The sequence below is a fragment of the Misgurnus anguillicaudatus genome, chromosome 15, assembly GCF_027580225.2.
Source record: "Misgurnus anguillicaudatus chromosome 15, ASM2758022v2, whole genome shotgun sequence".
Classification (NCBI taxonomy): domain Eukaryota; kingdom Metazoa; phylum Chordata; class Actinopteri; order Cypriniformes; family Cobitidae; genus Misgurnus; species Misgurnus anguillicaudatus.
This window is the reverse complement of record NC_073351.2, coordinates 24,512,215-24,536,012: the sequence shown is the minus strand read 5'-3', so window position 1 is coordinate 24,536,012 and position 23,798 is coordinate 24,512,215. Positions and strand designations below refer to the sequence as shown.

General features: G+C 36.7%; 1 protein-coding gene across 2 annotated transcripts; it reads left to right on the top strand.

The window, feature by feature from the left end:
• Window positions 1–92: 92 nt before the first annotated feature.
• On the top strand, window positions 93–23,188 carry nlrc5 (NLR family, CARD domain containing 5). 2 transcript variants are annotated; one of them, XM_073853623.1, is made up of 44 exons: window positions 95–250; window positions 839–1,156; window positions 1,444–1,512; window positions 3,072–4,788; window positions 4,881–4,964; window positions 5,061–5,144; window positions 5,532–5,615; window positions 5,772–5,861; window positions 6,020–6,070; window positions 7,051–7,089; window positions 8,792–8,869; window positions 9,003–9,086; window positions 9,241–9,330; window positions 9,404–9,451; window positions 9,546–9,605; window positions 10,302–10,385; window positions 10,490–10,573; window positions 11,061–11,150; window positions 11,239–11,298; window positions 11,385–11,468; window positions 11,549–11,632; window positions 12,857–12,946; window positions 13,733–13,798; window positions 13,920–14,003; window positions 14,179–14,264; window positions 14,496–14,577; window positions 14,695–14,781; window positions 15,471–15,533; window positions 15,632–15,676; window positions 15,785–15,868; window positions 17,149–17,232; window positions 17,358–17,441; window positions 17,544–17,627; window positions 18,444–18,530; window positions 20,065–20,148; window positions 20,290–20,394; window positions 20,641–20,724; window positions 20,888–20,971; window positions 21,068–21,151; window positions 21,233–21,316; window positions 21,445–21,522; window positions 21,832–21,915; window positions 22,002–22,085; window positions 22,206–23,188. In XM_073853623.1, the coding sequence occupies exons 2-44, from the start codon at window positions 859–861 to the stop codon at window positions 22,276–22,278; spliced, it is 5,232 nt and encodes a 1,743-aa protein (XP_073709724.1). In that variant the 5' UTR covers window positions 95–250; window positions 839–858; the 3' UTR covers window positions 22,279–23,188. The 2 variants fall into 2 exon arrangements, with proteins under 2 accessions (XP_073709725.1, XP_073709724.1); XM_073853624.1 differs by lacking the exon at window positions 9,404–9,451 and having other exon boundaries at window positions 93–250.
• The last annotated feature ends 610 nt before the right edge of the window (window positions 23,189–23,798 follow it).

Sequence of the window (23,798 nt, the reverse complement as noted above, 5' to 3'; positions counted from 1 at the left end):
AAAATAAGGGTAAACTCATACACAATAGCGGCACGCCTCGTGAGCTCCAATCGTAAAAGTGATATTTTTATATTAAAGTCAAATGTTTAATGTTACCGAATAAAAATATTGGCGGGTTGTTTAAGACGTACCGCGTCAGAGCTGCGCAGTAATGTTTCTCTAGATCATTAATATAAGAGAAATCGAAACCAAAGAGGCATGGTTAGTTTCATTTTCTCCAATACTGCACCGATGCGTTATACCACCAGCGGTGAGTGCTTCCAAAATTAAATACATTTATGTTTAAAATATACTGAATATAGCTGCAAAGCCGCTTAGAGTAATTCATATCATATGACATACATGTCTTTACAACAAAGCTCGTGTCCAGGACTACAGTCAGAAAAGGCACTGTAAGGCTTTAGTATGCATATTTAAACATAGCTATTTAAACAATGTTACTTTAGCATAAGGATAACAACAGTGACCTTATCACAACCCCAAAACTCCAGAACAGTACTTTATCTGTGGTATAACTTACTACACTATAACCTGCTCTTGCCCATTTCAAAAGCATTTCAAATATGAAGAGCAATCCATTATTTTAGTATTTGAAGAATTAAGGACTTTTGATAGTAACAATTGAGTTTGTATTAAATCAGTTAACTTAAACTAATGTATTGATAATAATACACATGCACATGGCTGTTGTGGAACCTCCCCATTTTGTTGGCATTGGCAAACAAAGCCAGTGCACTTTGGCTACATGCACCATTTCGTATGCCGTGGGTTTATAGCTGTACGAATACAGAAGTTTCTCATACATAGAAATTAATAAATGAATCATCTTTCCCCTCAGCTAATGGATAAGGATGGAGGATGGACTGGGTCGGAGGCATTCTGGCAGTGGTGGAACAGGAGGCTAGTGCTTTAGTGGAGTTACTCCGTGATCAGAACAGCAATGTTCTGGATCAGATTTTGGCTTTGGTGGATGTCAGGACACAAGACCAGTTACGCTCACTCGATACCAGAGATCGAGTTACAGCAATTGTACATTACTTCAAAACTTCAGATTCTTCTGTATGTAGACGTTTTCTTCACATTATATTGCATTACTGCGACAACATTCCCTTGCTTCTTGAAACCACACTAGTATCTGTGGCAGAAAGTGCATGTGGTAAGTCATGTTCTGTACTTGTTTTATAAACCTACAGTTTGTATCTTGTTTATGCGTACTAAAATACTTTTAATATATGCAGTTAATATCAAAAGTTATGGTCAATTCCTGATTTTAACATTAATGTGTGCATGTCACTTGTTTAGAGTTTATTCTAGCTCGTAATTGTTAAAAGTGAAAGTGAAAGTATTCTTTAATGGTAGCCAGCTTTTTAAAAGTGCATGAATGTTACAGAATTTTAAGTTTTGATTATTTAGAAAATCTTTTTTCACTTTCATGCTTTGAAGGACCAAACTTCAATACAAGTGACACTGATAAATCTTCACCATCACATAATGTGAAACGTCAACGACTAGGTAGGTTATCTTCTTAAAGTAACACACCCATCTTTTTTTTAATCATTTTATACCTCAGAGCAAATCCACGGTTAAATTTCTTCATCTTAAATAGTATCTCCAATGATTGTATTTAATTTATTTATTTTTTAAAGATGCAATGTGAGACTTTTAGAAGGATCTCTTGACAGAAATGCAATATGTTGAGTCAAAATGAGCTATTTATAAAAATGAGTTATGTATATTTTCACATTCTCTATTAAAACAACTTCAAAACGATGTATGATGTATAAAAAACAAAATCACTGCATCCATACCTTAAAATCACTGGTAAAACTAATATATTTGGCACACAAAGTCAAAAACAATATCTATAGGAAAAATATATCTTACACTTTTTTCTTTCTTTTAATGTTTGATTGACATTGAGGCAGACAGCTACTGTCATGCAAGAATAAGGTTGCACATCAGATATTTTCCCTAACAGTTAACCAAACTTTCACTGAAGACTAACAGATAATATCTGTGTAAAACCTACAAATAAAGATCATTTTAGATGTTTAGAGGACAAGTTCGGTATTTTACACTTAAAGCCCTGTTTTCAGATTGTTTATTATGAAATAGAACGTCTTTGACTGAAATTTGGACATATGATGCTGGCCGGAGAATTTTCGGGTGTTTGTTGTATCACCCCCCACTTTTACAATGGCTGCATAGGTGCAAAGGAACAATCCTTCCTAAAATGCATTAAACTTAAGTTTACAAAGATGTGAAACTCACCGAGTGGTCAGGGGTGTTCACTGATATGCTTACACAAAAATCACTGCAAAAGATGCTTTCCAACAGGTTATATCGTAGTTTTTGTCCAACTCCATTGACTTGTATTAGATGTGCTGTGAGGTACGGTATTACTCCGCGCCGGGAACGTTGTTTGTATTCTTGCAATTGGCAAAGGCGGATTATTGCCACCAACTGGGCAGGAGTGTCTATTATTCAAGCTCTCAGCGGAAGAATATACGGGTGTGAGGCGTCTGGAAAAATAGGTCCACAAGTTTACAACGAATGCTAAAACACCTGTTGAAAAGCATCTTTTGCAGCGATTTTTGTGTGAGCATATCAGTGAACACCCCTGACCACTCGGTGAGTTTCACGTCTTTGTAAACGAAAGTTTAATGCATTTTAGGAAGGATTGTTCCAGTGCACCTATGCAGCCATTATAGAGGTGGGAGGTGATACAACAAACACCCGAAAATTCGCGGGCCAGCATCATATGTCCAAATTTCAGTCAAAACAATTCTATTTCATCATAAACAACCTGAAAACAGGGCTTAAAGTGTAAAATACCGAACTTGTCCTTTAATCACCATACAGAGCATTGGAATCGCTATACTCGCCGCCATACAGTAGCCCCAAAATGTTCATCAGGGCGCATTTCGTCCCCACGTTGTCATGATGAAATGTTTGTGTTGCAGCAACCGTAGCCTCTCTCTGCTTAATGCCGCTAAAAACACACTGGACCTTTAAAAAATATTCAGTATATTCAATTACGTTAATTGCAATGTTTTGCTTTTCTTACTTAGATCATTTAGAGAGTTACACAGATGCACTGAAATCCATGCTGCTGCAGAAACATGAGACTGTGACGCAAACTGTGGTAAAGGACATCCGTCTGGATGAGACATGGGTCTATTTAAGGCACAGAAACCCTCTACGGACAAAAGACAGGACCACTCAAGACCACCAGGATGGAGATGAGGCTTTATCAGAAAATAAAGTGTCGGTTGAGTCTCTCTTACAAACTTATGGCAGAGTTGTTGTGCTGCTGGGCCAGGCTGGGTCCGGTAAGACCTTGTTGGTTCACTGCCTCGGCCAAAGCTGGGCCAACGGCTTCTTCCCATCCATTCATTTACTCTTCCTGCTGGAATTCCGTCAGCTTAACCTCATGTCACGGGATTTGTCCCTGAAAGAACTGCTGTTTCTTTTCTACCCTCCATGTGACGAGGAGCAGGGTGAAGCCGTGTTTGCATTCATCTTCTCCAATCCTGAAAAAGTCTGCTTCATATTCGACGGTTACGATGAGTTTCGTGCCAAGTTTACTAATCCAGAAAAGCTTCATAGTCCTATGGATTCAAACAACCCCTTGCCAATGCCAGATCTCCTCTCTGGATTGTGCAATCGTAAAATCCTTACAAACTGTACTGTGTTGGTCACCTGTAGGCCACGAGATGTGACGGACATGTTCGGGAGTCCTGGTTTTATAACATGCGAGCTGTTGGGGTTTGACCGGTTGGGTGTGAAAGAGTACGCTGAGCAGTACTTCCACAAAAAGGGAGATGAACTTAAACAGAAAGCTGTAAACCTGTTGATGGACAATCGTCATCTTCTTTCAATGTCTTACGTTCCTGGACTCTGTCATATTTGCTGTGTATGTATGGATTATCTGTTCTCCAGCAACGGAGCTCATGGTAATCTACAGTTACCTCTGTCCTTAACCCAAATTTACATTCAGATCTTGTCTGCCTTCCTTAGCCGCATCAGTAAGGGGCAGATGTCTGGCACACCTTTGCTCCAGAGATACAAAACAAAAATTATCGAGATGAGCCAGCTCGCTCTTAACGGACTGGAGAAAAGCAGCATAGTTTTCATGGCAACAGAAGTGTCTCCAGACCTCCAGGAGTTTGGTGTCAGAACTGGGATTTTGTCCCGTGTGAAGCTAACATGTGAAGATGGATCCTCAGGATATGGTTTTACATTCATGCACCTCACTATGCAGGAGTTTCTAGCCGCACTTCATCTCATGACCAGTCAAAGCATCACAGATGGTCAACTTAAAAAGAAACTTAACTTGAAAACACGCTGGACCGCCAAGACTGATCCAAAATCAGTCTTCACAGATTCTCTTCATCTTTACGTGTGCGGTCTTGCAGCTGAGGCCTGCACCGCTAGTCTGGTCCAGCTGAAAGGGACGGAGGGTGCCACGGCTTGGGTAACAAAGCGTCAGGGTGTTGTACGAGGCATTTTACGGACTTTAGCCGGAAGCGCAAGTCAAACGGGTCCCAAAATTGTTGAGCTTTGTCGATGTGCTCACGAGACACAAGATGCTGCATTGGCAAGAGCTGTCGGTTCAAGACCCCAGTTCGAACTGCGAAATATCAGACTCAACGCTGTTGACATGGAGGCCCTGGCATTTGTGACCGCTGCTGCAGATCAGACTGTTTGTTTGGATTTTGGTGGCTGTTCTATTGACCTTGATTGTTTGGAAATCCTTCCTAGTTTTGAAAATGTGGATCACCTCATGTGAGTATTTTTAACTTTTTTTTTGTGAAGCATGACACTGAAGCAGATCATGCAGATGTATTTATTTGGAAAAAAAATTATTTCCTATAAAGTTTCCGGAGTCGGAAATACGATGACAAGTTTGCGGAGGCTTTGTGCGGTATCCTGTCAAAACTACATTCCTTGAGGCGATTAGAGTGAGTTTATGTATTTTTCATAGGATTTTACCTTATCTTTTGGGTCCATTATGCATTCTGTCACAATATTTTCTTTGTATTGTTTGTGATTTACAGTTTTATCAGTGGAGGCCTCACTGACACTGGAGCCATTAAACTTGCCAGGACTTTACAGGACTGTCCACATATCACACATTTAAAGTAATACCATTTTTACAATGTGATTTATAGAATGAAATTTCATATTAAGCATGACATTGTCCACTCTTTTTCTAATATTTGAGTTTGCTTTTTATTGAGACTGGCAAGGACAGAACAGATTTTATCGGTGGTCTGTATCAGTCGTTCCCCTTCAATTTTATTCAACTTTTTTTTTAAATCATATGCTAACAATGCAAATATATGGTTGTTAAAATATTCTCTTGTGTAAAATAATTATTTACATTTTGCTCGTTCCATCTCAACGTAATGGAAAATCAATGGAAAGATTGATGTAGAGGGTTGGGGGGGTTAGATTGTCGTATATGTCAGTCATGAGATACATCAGTCATCTACCTTGTGTCAATAAGTGTTTTTTTTATCTGTCAGTGTCAGTGATAATTCCTTGAGAGATGATGGTATACAAGAGATTGCGGAAACACTATCTGTACTACCCAACATCACTTCTATTGTGTAAGATATTATTTGATTATTTGTACACACAGTATAATGGATACTATCTATGCAAAAAAACATAGCAATCTGGGATTGATACATTTGAATATTTTTATCATCTACACTGTATCTCAATACTTATTTAGTTAACTGAATTCATGTCATTTTTGCCAGAATGGGAAAAAACAGCATCTCTACAAAAGGGGTTCTCATGCTTACTGAAAAGATGTCCGCCTGTCCCTCTGTACAGGAACTTCATGTTGAGTACGTTGGATGTTCTTTCCTTGACAGATACATATAAAACATATATAAGTTGAACATTTAACATTATTTTTTTAAAATCCCTATATATTTATCGAATGGGTTGATTTGCCTGTTGCATAATGTTTTTACAGTTGTTTGATATTCTCCATTGTTTTTAGAGGAAATAAGGAGATCAACATTTCCTTTTCACAAAACCGTAACACAATTTGGTGAGTACTGACTGCTAGGAGACCGCAAGTGCAGTTATTAACAACACAACAGTCACTGTGATTGCAAACAAGTTTGTAAAGATGTGTTAACTTTAAAGATCATTTATGTATATTCTGTTTCCTGTTACAAATTTGTTGTGGTTTCATTGTCTGCAATGCACATTTGGCCAGTCACTGCAGTGCTTTGCAGTATAACCCTAAAAGGATTGATCAAGAGATAAAATGAGTGCCGCAGGGATGACGTATTTTTGTAGGCCAAACTGAAAGTAAGAGGGACACATGGTTCCCTCGCCAAAAAGCCTATACCAACTGCCCTCTTAAAGACATGAGCTGTGTCCGAAATCGTATATTGTAGGGAATTAGATGAAGTACCAACTCATAAACAGTTTAAACAGTACATGAATATGGATAGTTTGAATGAATTTGGGCGTGCTACATTCACCACGTTGAAACATGTTTTATATATGTATTTGTGTTTTAATGTCCATCGAATGAACACTTTGGTATCTTGCCGGAAGTAGTAGGTCATCCGGGTAATTTTCGCCTACTGTTTTTGGAATACTTTGAATTCGGACATACTACTCGTCTCGCCTTCTGCTTTTCGCCTACTATATTGTATGGAAGTAGGCGGTTTCGGACGCATAGTAAAGCTTTAAAAATCACTAGTGTGTTTTATGTCAGAGAATAAAACATGATAATACCTTGGGAATATGCTAACCCAAGATTTTATTTAAGGAGTTTAACCAAAACCCTATTAAAAAAACATTGACTTTGGGACGATGGAAGGTTACAATAACTTCAGTTTTATAGTTGTCAATTATATACCAAAAATATATCCAATAAAAACATTTATTACTTGATTATATTATATTATTGATAAGAACTATATATTTCACTTCATTGTAAGGTGCTACACCTTACAACCAATGGTCTTTAATATAAAGCATGTTTTTAATGTTTTAATACCTTTTTATTTTTAGTGAACGTGTGGACCTGAGTCAAACGAAAAAGAGCATAACGTAAGTGATGCCTCCTTCAATATTTCATTGCCGTTTTTTTTCTTTTTTTAGATAAATCAAACATAAATCTGAGTCTAGGATTTAGACTTTATAAAGAGTACATATGAAGAGTTTGGTTCCAAAACGCAATAAATCCATTTTGACAAATTTTGGTAAAAACGTGTTTTCTATACCAAGAAAGTGACAAGATGAAAAACACTATTTTCTGTTACAAACTTTCACATAGCATCTTTAGGTTATAAAAACATAAAAAATTCAAATCCATAACTTGATTTTCAAAGATTTATTATAAAAACTGATTATTTTTTCCACAAAATGCAATAAATCCATGACAAGTTTTTATTCAAAAGGCTATAAATCTATTGAATCAATAGCCTATATAAATGTGCATTCATCTTTGCCATGTTATATTCATTTAGTTGACTAGTTGTACACACTAATTAAAAATATAAACATTAATGGCATTAATCAAAACACTTACTTTGTCATATTAAGAACACTGTCATTGCTGCGGTTATACTTGACGTCGTCCCTTAACGTTTTTCAAAGCGATCAGCTGTAAAATGTTTTGGTCCTGCTCGATTTTCGTTGACTTTGAGTAAAATTATGGAAAGTTTTTCATAAGATCCCTGGGGTCAATGTGTTATCATGACAGAAACTTGATGCTGTCGGCCCGGGCAAACAAGCACCCGTCTCCCGAGTGCCTCTTGCGTAAATTATTAGATGTTGATGGCTTACGTTTCTTTCCCGTCACAGAAAACCATCACAGGTTATCAATGCTATTAAAGTATTATTTTATTTTTGTTTGTTTGTTGATCACGAAGTACAAAATAGATGAGGAAAACTAGGATTCCGTGTACTCAACGCGCCACCATTGTTTGCTTACATTGCGTGGAATGGTGTGCGCTGTAATCTGTGGAGCGGATTTATGGCATTCTGTAGAAAAGGGGGAGTGGGGTTTATTGCATTTTGGGAAAAAGGGAGAAAAGATGACAGAATAACACGGCGTATATTGGATTTTGCGTAAAATTAAGAATTTACTTTTTAATACTGACCTGATATAATACTGATTCTGGCAGTAACTAATTTTTTTCAAAAATGGCGTTTATTGCCTTTTGGAACCAAACTCTTCATATGTTTTTAAAACATCGGAGTAGACTGTTAGAATCATCACATATTAGATCATGTGATTATACATTGCATAAGTTGAGAACATAATTTTAGGTCACAGACTGAGGGTTTGTGGTTGAAGGTTTGTCCTACTCTTGCATATACACATACATTTGTGGCCTAGTGCACTGTGAACTACTAAAAGGCAAATGTTATAATGTTATGTGTTTTGAAAAATACCCATTATGCACCTGCCATCACTGAGATGTTAATTTTGGATATCAGAGATTTGATGCAGCATGTCTGGTTTTTACTTGGCTGTTGTTGGATCAACATTTAAAAAACCTGAATTAACTTTCCACTCATGTAAACCAATGAGGTCAATAAGCATAACATTAAGATGTGCACCTACACTGTCTCTTGACCATGTGCAGTTTTACTGCGGCAGCTAAATGATGTGCCTTTTTTACAAATTACATTGAAATTGACACTCACTGCCAGTGTTTTGAAGGATAATATTTTCTAAACCCTCTGTTTCTCTGGTTATTTTGACTACTCCACCAAATACATTTGGTTTATCATTTCATTCTAGGTTGAAACAGTGTAACATCACCTGTGCTCATGTAGCCAGCCTGTGCACAAAACTCAAAGGCTTCTTAACCATTTTAGAGTAAGTATCAAAATGCACAATAAATCAAACTTCTTGAGTCTCGGTCAACAAGAGCACATCAGATTTAGTTGATACATGCATAATTCTTTATACACATAAGAATAATTCACATAATTTATTTTCGTTCTCTCAGTTTGTCCAATAACTCGCTGGGTAACAAAGGTTTAAAGAAACTTCTAGACCTTCTGCCTAAACTTGGACTCATTCAGGAGATCAAGTAAGTTTCCATGTTCCTCTGCAGCTCATTGAGCTTATAGCTTTTGTTTGTTGTATTCACACTTAGATCTTACAGTTAGCCTGTAATATTGCATTTTTTGTATGTACAAAGGAACTTCCACTAAAATTGCTTTTTCTTTACAAAACTGTCACAGTGTCAGCAAAAATGGGGTTGATATGGATGGGCTGGTGTCGCTTGTTTCTGCTCTCTGTACGCAGAAGAGCCTGAGAAAAGTGGATGCAAGGTAACTCTTTTTTGTCAAAAGTAACTGTTGTGTTGTTTGGCCTAAAATATACTAACAGCATGTTTCTCAATAGTGAAAATGCAAAGGAAAATTTGGTTCTTTGGTTTGACACCAGCCGAAGGTACTAAAACCAGCAGAATGCTTGCATTCATTTTTTGGTAAATGTGACATTGACGTAAAGTATAATAGATTACTAATGTACTTTATTAACACAGACATGCTTCAAAACAACTGGCCCTAAATGATCCTGGGCCACATCTGCATAAAACATTCAGGTACAACACAAAATTTTTATTAGTAAGACTTTGCAATATTTGTTAACATTAGTTAACGCCTTAGCTAACATGAACTAGCTCAGAAATTCATCACTATCCTAATATATTCCTTAAACATCTTTTCACGAGATAAAAATACACCTTGAAGTGCCTGCTGTGTCGTTCATCCAGTTAAAAAAAATATTCTGTCAACAAATCGTTATCTTTTAATAGCCTGACGTTTTAAAGCGAGAGTATTTGATGAATGTATAATACGCGCTGAGAGTATTTGGTTAATATCATATCAAATCTCATTTTTAACGGAAATGGCGTTTAGCAGCTTTTGAGGTTTTCATTTGTTAATATAATTAATAATAATTATAATCATTTGTTACATTTATATAGTGCTTTTCTGCAGCACTCAAAGCGCTTACATATGAATGAGGGAATCTCCTCAACCACCACCAATGTGCAGCATCCACCTGGATGATGCGACGGCAGCCATATTGCGCCAGAACACCCACCACACACCAGCTTATTAGCTTATTACACAATAAACTAACGTGAACGATTCTATTGGCATTAACTAAAGATAATGCATTTATTAATGTTAACAAATACAACATAGTTGTAAAGTGTTACCATTTGATTTAATATATTAATTTAATTTTTATCATTAAATGTATACATTGGGTGTTTCCTTTTTTGTCTTTTCAGTTTAACCAATAGTGACATCCAACCTACCTACATGACCAGACTGTGTAAGCAACTGGTTAAGTGTAAAGACCTGTTGGATATTGAGTAAGTGGCTCTTCGTTTTTTGGTAAACTTTACTGTAGATCTATAAAAATTTGTATACATCATCTATGTTTTGCTCTTCCTCACTGTTTATTTGCATTATTTAGGTTCTCCCATCTAAAATTGTCAAATGAGTCTGTTGAGAAGTTGATGTCGATCCTTCCAGAAATGTCTTCTCTACAACTACTGAAGTATGTGCTTATTGCTAAATAAGACATTTCAAGACTTTTTTTAAGATGTCAAATAAATCTTTGGTGTCCTTAGAGTATGTATGTGAAGTTTAAGCTCAAAATACCATATAGATAATTTATTATAACATGTTAAAATTGCCACTTTGTAGGTTTGAGCAAAAATGTGCCTTTAAAATGCAAATGAGCTGATATCTGCACTATATGGCAGTGCCGTGGTTGGATAGTGCAGATTAAGGGGCGGTATTATCCCCATCTGACATCACAAGGGGAGCCAAATTTTAATTACCTATTTTTTCACATGCCTGCAGAGAATGGTTTACCAAAACTAAGTTACTGGGTTGATCTTTATAACATTTTCTAGGTTGATAGAAGCACTGGTGACCCAATTATTGCACTTAAACATTTCAAGATATGTCCCTTTTAATACAGCTGTGTTTTTTCCTTAATAAATGATCTGATATTCATTTAAGATGACTTTGTCCTCCAGCTTAAATCATGTTGACATGTCTACGAATGGGGCTCTGTCATTGGTCAGATCTCTTGTTGACTGTCAGCGTGTCACAGCTGTTGAACTCAGGTAGTTTTTTTTACTATAGTTTTCTGTTTTACAATGCTTTTACATATAATGTGTATGTTTATAAAGTTGTTTCTAACATGATTCTCAGGCATCAGGCAGAAGCATTCATCAAGTTCGTCCCTGTCAAGGCAGAGGCAGCAGTTTGCAAGTGAGTACCATCACGCCACAATAACATTGACAGCTTACCTTTAGTATCAACCAATTATTTTGGCCCTTCCTGTGTGATTTTATCAGGCTCGTGGAGTATGAGCTAAACAAAACCAATGTTGAAAAGCTCTCGAGGATACTGGAGGACTGTCCTCACCTAGCAGAACTTGAGTAAGAGTTTTTCTCATCTTCAAACTTCATTTTCTAATTGTTGAAAGAAGTCATATTACTTTTCATTTATTGTGCTTTAGTTTGTCCAATAACTTTCTTCGGGATGAGGGAGTGAAGTGTTTTGTGGATTGTTTGCCAAAACTAAAGATCTCCAGCTCAGTGAGGTAAGAAAAGAGTTTCTTGGACTTAATACATTATATATGAAGAGTTTGGTATCAAAACGCAATAAATCCATTTCGACTAATTTTGGTAAAAATGTGTTTTCTATACCAAGAAAGTTACAAGATGAAAACCACTATTTTCTGGTACAAACTTTCACATAGCATCTTTAGGTTATAATAACATTAAAAATTCCATAATTTGATTTTCAAAGATTTATTATAAAAACTGATTGTTTTTCCCCAAAATGCTATAAATCTATTGAATCAATGTATAAATGTGCATTCATCTTTACCATTTTAAATTAATTTAGTTGACTAGTGGTATACCCTGATTAAAAAAATAAACATTAATGGCATTAATCAAAACACTTACTTTATCATATTAAGAACAATGTCATTGCTGCTGTCATCCTTTTTTGACAGCTATCATGTAAAATGTTTTGGTCCTGCTCGATTTTCATTGACTTCGCATAAAATAATGGAACGTTTTTCATAAGATCTCCTGGGGTCAGTGTGTTAGCATGACAGAAGCTTGATGCTGTCGTGTGAGAAAAAGCAACAGTCGGCATTTTTCCTTCACCCGAGTGGCTTACGTTTCTTCTTTGCCACAAAAACCACCACAGGTTTATCAATGCCATCAAAGGTATTATTTTGTTTTTGTTTATCGCGAAGAACAAAGTAGATGAGGAAAACTAGCATTCCGTGTGTTTTCAAAGCGTCGTCATTATTGTTTACAGTGCGTGGAATGATGTGCTGCAATTTGTTATGCGAATTTATTGCATTCTGCAGAGAAGGAGGACTGCCGTTTATCGCGTTTTGGGGAAAAAGGGAGAAAAGATGACAGAATAACACCGTGGATATCGAATTTTGTGTAAAATTAAGAATTTACTTTTTAATACTAGCCTGATAGAAAATATGGAGACCCTAAAGGGACATGGAGAAAAAATTAAATGAAGTTAACTATCGTGCGCGCATGCGATAGAAACTTTAAAAAAAAATTCTGCACATGAAGTTACGCGTGAGCACATGAAAGTTTCACGTGAGCATGCAAAAGTTTCACGTGAGCACATGAAACTAAATTTTTTCACCTTAGGGGCTCGGTAGAAAACTGATCTTGGTAACTATATTTTTTTAATGCCGTTTATCGCGTTTTGGAACCAAACTCTTTATAAAGATTTGCTTGTAATTGACAATATGGATTTGTTTACTTGTGGTGGTCCTTCACAGCCTCAATGGCAACAGAATGACGCAAGTGGGGGCACTGCATCTGGTCAACTCAATGAACACCTGTGAAAAAGTGGTTGCTGTCGAAGTCAGGTAAAAGCTTTCGCACGGTTTTTAAATTAAAAATGTTACCAGTGAGCTTTACTCTTAAAGGGATAGTTCACCCAAATATGAAATTTATTTAATTATTTATGTTGTTTTTAACCTGTAAGAGTTTCTTTTTCTGTTGAACACAAAATAATATATTTTGATAAATGATGTTAAGCACATAGTAGCCTGTCATGTGTGTGGTTCGTAATTTCAAAATATGTGTTCGGTGCGCCGAGTGAACCTATGTGCATCACGTGTCTTGTCCAAATAAGTGCCTGCTGCAGATCCGTCTAAAGGGTTTAAGATAAAATAGACGCTCACGTTTGCCAGATACTCGCATAATCTCATGCGTAATCAGAGTTTACTGTTAAGGGAGTGTCTTGCGCGTATTTTGTGAACGCGAGCGTCTCTTTTTTCATAAACAGTTTTGACGCGTGTGCAGCAGGCACTTATTTTGACAAAACACGGGATGCACATGGGTCACATGATGCAACAAACACATTTTTTGAAAACACAAGCAACACACATGACACTCCGAACACATATTTTGAATTTGCGCCCCTCATAAGAGCAGTCACGAGCCGCCATTGGAGCTTACCATCATTTATCAAAATGTCTTTTGTGTTTAACAGAACTCAATTTTGGGTGAACTATCCCTTTAAGTTTTCCTTACAAAAATAATCTGACATATTTTTTAGCTATCATTGTCAATTATGGGTTTAATATCCTGTAGGTTTTCGACTGCTAGAGTCTGATTAACTTTATCAAAACGTCTTTTTTGCTTTTTAGTCTCGGAGTTGAAGATCAGTCTCTCATTCAGTTTATGCAAGAACATGTCAACGGCAAGACTCTCAGGTAATTTCCGAAATGTAGATGATGCGTCACAACATAAAACCACAATAAAATTGTCACGTGACTTATTCTAAGTCAAAAGTGAAAGCATTAAGACTTCCTCTCTCTATTGTCTTCGCTGCAGACTAAGGGAATGCAGTTTTGAGGTCAACCACTTACAGACCCTTGTGGAAATACTGAAGAGATGCCCCAGACTGCTTACCTTAGAGTGGGTTGGGTATTTTTTCTGAGTTATAGCACTATGTAGACAGTCATATCTTAAACTCTGACCCCATCATCCTTACAGAATTGTACAGTAGTAAACCTTACAAACACATAACACACTTACTAGACAGATTTATATTTTATTTTCTGATTCTGATTGCTGTTCCTATCTAATTCAGATTGTCATCCAATTCACTTAACAATCAAGGCCTGTTTTCTTTAATGGACTGCCTGGCCAAGCTATCCACAATACAAACTATCAAGTAAGAATGCCCTTAAATGATTTTACAGTGATTTTCATGATGTCAAATATGAAGCAGTCTGTGAAACACCAGCTAAAGTCATTTTTTGTGATTGACTGTTTTCTACATAAAGTCATCCTATGCAATATAACCTTGATATCTCACAGACGGGGTCACATATGAGTCCATTTCACAAAGTACTTGTTGTTGTTCACTCACAATGTTTTATTGACTTTTTTCTGTTCCTATCAAGTTAAGAAATAATGGTCTGAGTTTCGAGCAGACTGAGTATTTTGTGAAGCAGCTCAGCTGTCATCGCCAACACAAAGACATCAGGTCAGAACATCTGATTTTTTAAACAGAATTAAAGTAAATCTTGAATGGTATGCAGACATGCCCAGTATATGGTTTATATGGTGAGATTAGTGACATGTTTGATTATGAATTTATTAGGATTGAAGAGCCTTGGATGACGGGAAGTGCTGTTGTCAGTCTTCTTGGTAACTGCTTGAATCTGGAATCATACATTGGAGAGATCAGGTGTGGTATTTCACAATCCACAAAACAATAAGGATGAATCTTTTAACAGAAAACTACAAGCCTACCATTTCATATATCTATAAATTGTTGCATGACTTTGTATATCGTGGCAGAGATGTAAAGAGTTCCTTTACAGTATTATCCACTGAATCCTTTGAATGTATATAAAGTATGTGTTAACTGTAGGTTAGGCAATTAACCACAAAGGCTTCCTGTGTGGTTGCATTACCCTCGTTTCATTTTAAAAATCTGTACCCTCACTCATCCACATTTACTGGCTGTGAAAATTTGAATATTTTGGACTTGCCTTTATCTGTGTTGTCAGCTATCCTAGCTAAATCATTTATTTCTAAATGGTTGTGTGGGAAATTAGTTCACCAGCTGGGTCAGGAGGCCTTTCTGTGTGGAGTTTACATGTTCTCCCTGTCTCGGCATGGGTTTACTCTGGGTACTCTGGTTTCCTACCACAGCCCAAAAACATGCTGGTTAGGTGAATTAGAGCTGTCAAATTGCCCTCCCCCCAATGTGTGTATGAATCAACTTGTCTGTAGATGAACTGTTCCTTGCCATAAATGTAAACATAGATGCTAGAATTTCATTAAGAATGCATAAATAAATGATTGTGAAGACACTAGTAAATTGATTAGTAAATGATGAGACTAAACCATATTTCAATTTAACTTTAACAGGGTCAAGCATGCATCCATTAATCTTATTATAGATGCCGATTCCAGTCTTCATTCTGCTTCTGTGTAAGTCTTAGAACTTGTGAAAATTATGTTTGCACAGTCAATATGTTACTATTTAAGCTCAGTTACAAATGTCATTTTGTTACTTTCCTTTCTTACAGAGCTGAAAACAAAGATTTTGCACTATGTACTCTGAGATCCATCAGGTTGTGTTTTTGTACTACTGTTTTTGTGGTCTGAAATATATATATTTTCAAAAATAATGTATAATGTGTAAAATAATGTTGTGTGTATTTGTTTGTCTTGTTATTTAGCTTTGATGACTGTGGCACAGAAGGTCACCATCTCAGTCCGTTATTACTTCCAATGCAGAAATGTCACGGCTTGCAGAATTTAAAGTAAGTTATGAGTACAGTAAGTTACACTCACCTAAAGGATTATTAGGAACACCTGCAATTATCTAATGAACCAATCACATGGCAGTTGCTTCAATGCATTTAGGGGTGTGGTCCTAGTCAAGACAATCTACTGAACTCCAAACTGAATGTCAGAATGAGTAAGAAAGGTGATTTAAGCATTTTTGAGCGTGGCATGGTTGTTGGTGCCAGACGGGCCGGTCTGAGTCTGGTCAGTTACTGGGATTTTCACGCACAACCATTTCTAGGGTTTAGAAAGAATGGTGTAAAAAGGGAAAAACATCCAGTATGCGGCAGTCCTGTGGGCGAAAATGCCTTGTTGATGCTAGAGGTCAGAGGAGAATGGGCCAACTGATTCAAGCTGATAGAAGAGCAACTTAGGCTGAAATAACCACTTATTACAACCGAGGTATGCAGCAAAGCATTTGTGAAGCCACAACACGCACAACCTTGAGGCGGATGGGCTACAACAGCAGAAGACCCCACCGGGTACCACTCATCTCAACTACAAATAGGAAAAAGAGGCTACAATTTGCACAAGCTCACCAAAATTGAATTGTTGAAGACTGGGAAAATGTTGCCTTGTCTGATGAGTCTCAATATCTGTTGAGACATTCAGATGGTAGAGTCAGAATCTGGTGTAAACAGAATGAGTACATGGATTCATCATGCCTTGTTGCCACTTTGCAGGCTGGTGGTGGTGGTGTAATGGTGTGGGGGATGTTTTCTTGGCACACTTTAGGTCCCTTAGTGCCAATTAGGCATCGTTAAAATGCCACGGCCTACTTGAGCATTGTTTCTGACCATGTCCATCCCTTGATGACTAACATGTACCCATTCTCTGATGGCTACTTCCAGCAGGATAATGCATCATGTCACAAAGCTCAAATCATTTCAAATTGGTTTCTTGAACATGACAATGAGTTCACTGTACTAAAATGGCCCCCACAGTCACCAGATCTCAACCCAATAGAGCATCTTTAGGATATGGTGGAATGGGAGCTTCGTGCCCTGGATGTGCATCCCACAAATCTCCATCAACTGCAAGATGCTATCTTATCAATATGGGCCAACATTTCTAAAGAATGCTTTCAGCACCTTGTTGAATCAATGCCACGTAGAATTATGGCAGTTCTGAATGTGAAAGGGGGTCAAACACAGTATTAGTATGGTGTTCCTAATAATCCTTTAGTTGAGTGTATATGGTGGTTTTTGTATATAAATGCATCTTATTTAAATAAAATGTGTTTCTTTATGTCCAGATTCTCTCAGCTGAAAATGGACAGAAAAGGTGCTGAGTTTTTTTCTGTAGTCATTCCGTCTTTAGTGAGTCTCAGGAACCTCATGTAAGTAACTTAGTCATGACTAATCAGATGATGTAGATTTATTATTATATATATTGTAGCTACAACAAATACTGTATACTGTAAATTATTTTAACAACCAATATATCTAAAAAAAATCTTCACAGCCTTGATTTGAAAGGAGCAGCTGAAGATGAGGTGGCAATACTTGTGGAAGCATTACCAAAAGCACAAACATTTGAGAGTCTGAGGTGTGTGTAGACATACAATAATATTGTATGTCTAACTTCAATCTGTTAGTTCTGTTGACATACATTCTTCTTGAACATTTTTGCCTTGTTCTGATCATCTAGTTTGTCCCAGCTTGTTGTGGATGACAATGGGGCTACAGTATTTGGCAGGGCTCTTCAAAATCTGCCACATCTCAAGTCCCTCAAGTAAGAAAAAAACATTTTAAATGCTGCCAATATCTTTGTAAAAGCTGTACTTGTTATTAGCAAAGTCCCCTTTTGTGTGTTTTTATAAAGATCTACATAGATCTGTTTTGGAATTGTCAAGTCATTTTCGTTGTACACTCTAAAAAATGCTGGGTTATTTTCAACCCAGCGTTGGGTCGAAAAGGGACGAGCCTATGCTTGGTTGTTTAACCCATTGTTGTATAAAATATACAAAAATCTTTTATTGATAGACAGTAAGTAATTGAGAGACGACAGAAAGTACAGGGTGGAGAGAGGGGTATAGGATCAGCAAAGGACCTCGAGCCGGAATTCGAACTCGGGTCGCCGGAAGTGCGTTTGCACCATATGTCGGAGCACTGTTCACTACACCACTGGCTCCAACGGGTTATCTATATTTTACCCAACCATGGGTTAAAACAAACCAGATTTTTTTTTTAAAAAGCAGCTTTGCCGAAAATCATGCTTTAATGTTATAAGAAGACCAAAACCCAATCCAAAGTCAACTATGGTAGAAATAAACATTAGATGTGTAGATAGCGGAGGGAAAAAGAGGACCTAGACACTCTTAAAAATAAAGGTGCTTCACGATGTCATAAAAGAACCAATTTAGGCTGAATGTTTTTATAAAGAACTTTTAACATCCAAAGAACTTTTATGTATGTTTCCCAAATGGTTCCTTATAGTGAGAAAAGGGTTTTTAGACTATAAAAAGGTATGAAATAAATTTGGTCCAAAAATGGTTCTTCTATGGCATCGCTGTACAGTGCATAATACGCTCTGTATTATTTTGTCCAGTCTCTCTCAGGTCTCCTGTTGGACAGCAGCTCGAGGATGTGACTTGGTCAAAGGTCTGGTGCAATGTGTTTCTCTGGTAGAGATCAGGTAACAGCACCCATAGTTATATACTGTGGCTGTTCATTATCTTTCCAAATATGTGACCCTTACTGTAAAAAGTCTTTACTGTTTTTCACATAAAATAAATCATCCCATACATAATTCAAAGACCATTCTAACCTTGATGTCTTGAATATTGACTGAGCAAGCCAAAGTCAAAGATTAAAAGCATAGTAAAATTACTTTGAAATCAAACTTTGATGCTTCTTATCTCATAATTAAATTATAGGGCGGTTTCCCGGACAGGGCTAAAGTCTAGTCCAAGACTAATGCATGTTTAAGCTGTGTTTACTGAAAACAGCTTGCACTCACATATCTTAAAATATATCAGTGCTATTGTTTTGTGTCAAGATGCAAACCAGTAGTGGTTTTTGGAAGGTATGTTTGTAAAATACTACTTAAAGGTCTAGTCCTGGCTTTATCTAAACCCTGGCAGGAAACTGCCCATAAGAGACTTTAGCATTTCAAATCAGAATTTTAATTTGAAGTCCGTCTGTATGTAGGTACGGGTCTATCTCCACTGTCAGTTTGGTTCCACTCAACACGCCGTGCAGAGTAAAAACATTCTTTAAATTGTAATAGACATTTAGTTTAAAGGATTGGTCAATTTTCTTAAAACAAAATCCAGATAAATTACTCACCACCATGTCATCCAAAATTTTGATATCTTTCTTTGTTCAGTCAAGAAGAAATTATGTTTTTTGGGGAAAGCATTCCAGGATTTTTCGCATTTTAATGGACTTTAATGGACCCCAATACTTTACAGTTTTAATGCAGTTTAAAATTGCAGTTTCAAAGGACTCTAAACGATCTCAAATCTTATCTAGTGAAACGATTGTCATTTTTGGCAAGAAAAGAAGATGCACTTTTGGACCACAACTTCTCATCTTCCTCCGGTATTGTGGCGCGCCAGCTCGACCTCGCGTAAAACGTCATCACGTCAAGAGGTCACAGATGACGTATGCGAAACTACGCCCCAGTGTTTACAAGTGTGGAGAAAGAGGACCGTCCCGATGTTGTATGTCGAACGATACTAATTAATGTCTTTGTGTCAGTTTATTGTTTAAAATGAGTTATATGTAACACGAAATTACGCGAGGTCGCGCTGGCTCGTCACACAGTCGGAGGAGGAGGAAAAGTTGTGGTTTGGAAGTGCATATTTTATTTTTCTTGTCAAAAATGACAATCTTTATTAATCATTAAAGTCCATTAAAATGAGAAGAATCCTGGAATGTTTCCTGAAAAAACATAATTTCCTCTCGACTGAACAAAGAAAGACATCAACAGTTTGGATGACATGATGGTGAGTAAATTATCTAGATTTTTTTTAAGAAAATGGACTAATCCTTCAATTGTTTTACTACCCGCAAAATGAAAAACACTGGGACAAAATAAAGTGATGACTTTCGAGTGTCTGACCAACTAATTTTTAGCATTTAACCATGTTGAAAATTGTATTCACATACATACATACATACTGTATTGCATTCAAAATTATAAGACATTAACACTTGATTTTTAGGCTGGACTCATTGGTACTGAATGAAGAGGGCATTAAGATCTTGGCCGAGGGCTTCTACAGTATGGCCTCACTTAGGAAGCTCAGGTAAATAACTATTTTTATTTAACAAATAGGCATAAATGACTTTACTGATACTGGTATGCTCAACCAAGACTTGTACATTAAAAAAAACATTTTATTTAAACATGTATTTTATTGTTTTGTTCATGGTTTCGTTTTGCTCAGCTTAAACAACATAAGTGTGGAAACATCTGAGACATTCGTAAATGGCACGGGTATACTCTGTCTCCTGGCTTCCTTTCAGGGATTTAAACAGATGGAAGAGATTGAGTAAGTGTTGCATGCAGTCCCTCCCTATATGGGACCCAGTATATGAAAACCAAGCTAAAGTCACTGTAAATCATCAAAATGTAAAGGACATTCTTTGAAATATATAACCTTGATAACGTTATTGGTCATGTCAAAGATTAAAATTGAAGTGAAATCAATCTTTGATGCTCCTAATCTTATAATTAGACTGTGAGATTTAATCCTGAATTTCACAGACAGCGTCACATACTTTTTGTGCATCTACAGGTTGGAGAGCTGGCGAATGGGAGATAGTGGAGCTCACGAGCTTGTGAAGCATATTTCCTCGTGGACCGAACTGAGAATATTAAAGTGAGATGAGAAGCATTGCCTGACTAAATCTTGTGATAGATTGCCATCTAGTGGAAACAGTTAGATAATACATAAACATTAACATGTTTTTCTTTCTATTCTGCCTTTTATTCTTTCATCACAAAAACCTTATTGCAGTGTTGTTCATTTTGTGTTTTTGCAGTCTGTCAAACAATAGTGTGAGCGACCAGGCTGGAGAAAGACTGATAGAGGCTTTATCACATTGCAGAGCTCTTCAGAAACTACAGTAAATATATTTACATAAATTATAGTCAAGAACTCCCATCATGTGATACTAGTGGAAGAATAAGTCAGTCAACATTTTTTATAATGTATTTTACAGGCTCTCCGAAAACCAACTGGGTCAAGCCTGTGCTGCTAAACTAGCAGAAGTCCTTCCATTACTGTCTCAGATCTCAGACCTGAAGTAAGCCACCTGATTATGATGTCTTGGTTGGCTTAGATGAAGCAAGTGACTGTGAATATTTACTACTATCTTTATTTCTAGTTTGTCAGAGAATCAGTTTGGTCCTAAAGTATCCTTGGCACTTTGTGAGGGTCTGGTCAGCATGAAGGCACTGAAAAGACTACAGTAAGACACTGAATACATGAAATAACCTCTTATTACAACCAGAACCACATACAATATAAATTGTATCATATTTTAGTACATTCTGTAATGCTGTATGCTGAAATTAAGTGTAATACTTGTTTGTTTAGCTTGACCTCAATTGGCTGTTCAGATCTGGTTGGTGTGGCATTGTCCCTCAAACATTGTCCATCCATAGAAGATGTCAGGTATGTGTCACTATGATGAGGGGGGCACTAAAGTCTTCTTTCTTGATTTGTTTATGCATTTCAAACATGAAAAGAGAACAAATAATGCCAATAACAAAGATGAAAATAGGTGAAGATGAAAAATAGTGGGGTCCATGCACCAAAAAAGAGAGAAAAAAACTAAATTCTACAACCTACTTAATATGCTTGGGAACAAATGGCCCACCCATTAAACTGTACTATGCATTCTGAATTTAAGCAATGGGTCTGACTGCACCTCGTGGGTTTTTTAAAGACGCCTCTGGTTTATAAAGTTCATCTCATTTTCAGCTTGTCATGGAACGAATGTGGTGATATGCTGGCACAAAAACTGGCTGAGATTCTGCCTCTGTGTACAATGTTGAAGAGACTTGAGTAAGTACCTGGATGCCTGCTAAAAAGATTTGGTAATATCTTTTGTATGTACAGCATGCTCAGATTGTTAAATTACTGCTTTACAGCCTGGAGGCCAATAAAATTACCACAACAGGAGCCATAGAGATTGCCAAATGCCTCCCGTCATGTCCTTCCATTGAAGTAATAAGGTATTAGTAGCATATATACTGTTGATCTAACAATTTTAGCTTCAAGCTATTGTAGTATAACTAGCTGATATATGTAAATATCAAGCTAAGCTTGTTTGCATTTAATTTCATTATACACAGGCTCTGGAGGAACCAAATTGCCAAAGATGATGAGAATCTCAGAGATCTCAGGCTGAACTTCTCATCTGTTTAGTCATATTTTATGATGTTCTTTCGTGTAGAAAAAATAATATTTATTATTTTGGATTTAATAGGAGAACACATTACCTCATTAGAGCAACTCATTACCCCTAAAAGCACAGTTTAAACAATTGTTCAGGAATGTTTTGGAATATGCCCATATAATGGAAGATATGTTGCTTAGAATCTCATTTAAAGGTGGAGTGTGTAAATTTTAGCGGCATCTAGTGGTGAGGTTGCAAATTGCAACCAATGGCTCAGTCCACTGCTCTTCCCTCGCTTTTGAGAAAAGAGAAGAGAAGCTACGGTAGCTGCCACAAGAAAAACTTGTCATCGACGGAGACAAATTAGTAAAAAAGTTTGTCCGTTAAGGGCTTCTGTAGAAACATGGCAGCACAAAATGGCGACTTTCACGTAAGGGGACCCTCAGTGTATGAGATAAAAACGTCTCATTCTAAGGTAATAAAATCATAATGGTTCATTATTAAAAGGTTTTTATACACCCATGATAATATAGTTTAGTATATTAGTTAGTATTTCTGTCAAGTGATCCTTTTAAAAATTACACACTGCACCTTTAAGTGTAACTTGTCATTTCAAGTGTAAGATCATGAAACAGCTTACTTGCCTGAATAATGTTCTTCTGCAAAAAAAAAAGGCTTTATTTGGTTGTATTTAGTATAGTGTAATATAGGCTGTCCTCTTTTAAAATGTATCAAATATATGCTTTATTGATGCTAAAGTGAGATTATTTAGTGCTCCATTATAGGCATTCCCATATTGAACAACCTGAACATCACCATGTTGTGTTCTCCTTTAAAGCACGTATTTATTTATGTGTGATCACTGTAAGGTTTTTATTGCTCGATTGTTGCACTGATAAATTGTCAAACTTTTGAATAAATACAAAAATGATTTTATAATTTTACGTCTGTTATTTACTTGCGTATTTGAAACACACAACACAAATATAAATGCATATTGAATTATGTCATATAAGTCAATAACATGTCAGAAAAGGAACACAGTTGTCCCCAGACAGCTACCACAGTTTCCCAACCTGGCAGCCAGGTCCAATTTGGGCAGGGGTGGGCATTCCTGGTCCTGGAGGGCCCCTGTCCTGCAAAGTTTAGCTCCAACCCTAATCAAACACACCTAAATGTAATTTTCAAGTCATACTGAAGCCTTTGATTGGAATTTTCAGGTTGGAGCTTAACTTTACAGGACAGTGGCCCTCCAGGACCAGGAATGCCCACCCTTGAATTAGGGGGTCCTCAAAAGACTTCCAAAGGGACATCAAGATGAAATTAAAATGATTTAAAATATGACAAGATTTTTAAATAACTAAAAATAAGAACAATTTATTTTATAACAAATATAAAGTTTTGTGTAATATGCGGGTGTATTATACTGACACAAGTATATTTGTAGTTTGTTTGCATTACCACTAGGTGGCAGTAAAATGATGATGTGTAAATGTAGTAAGGCTTTTTGGACCACTGTTTTCAGGTATTAATGTTTATATTTACTTGC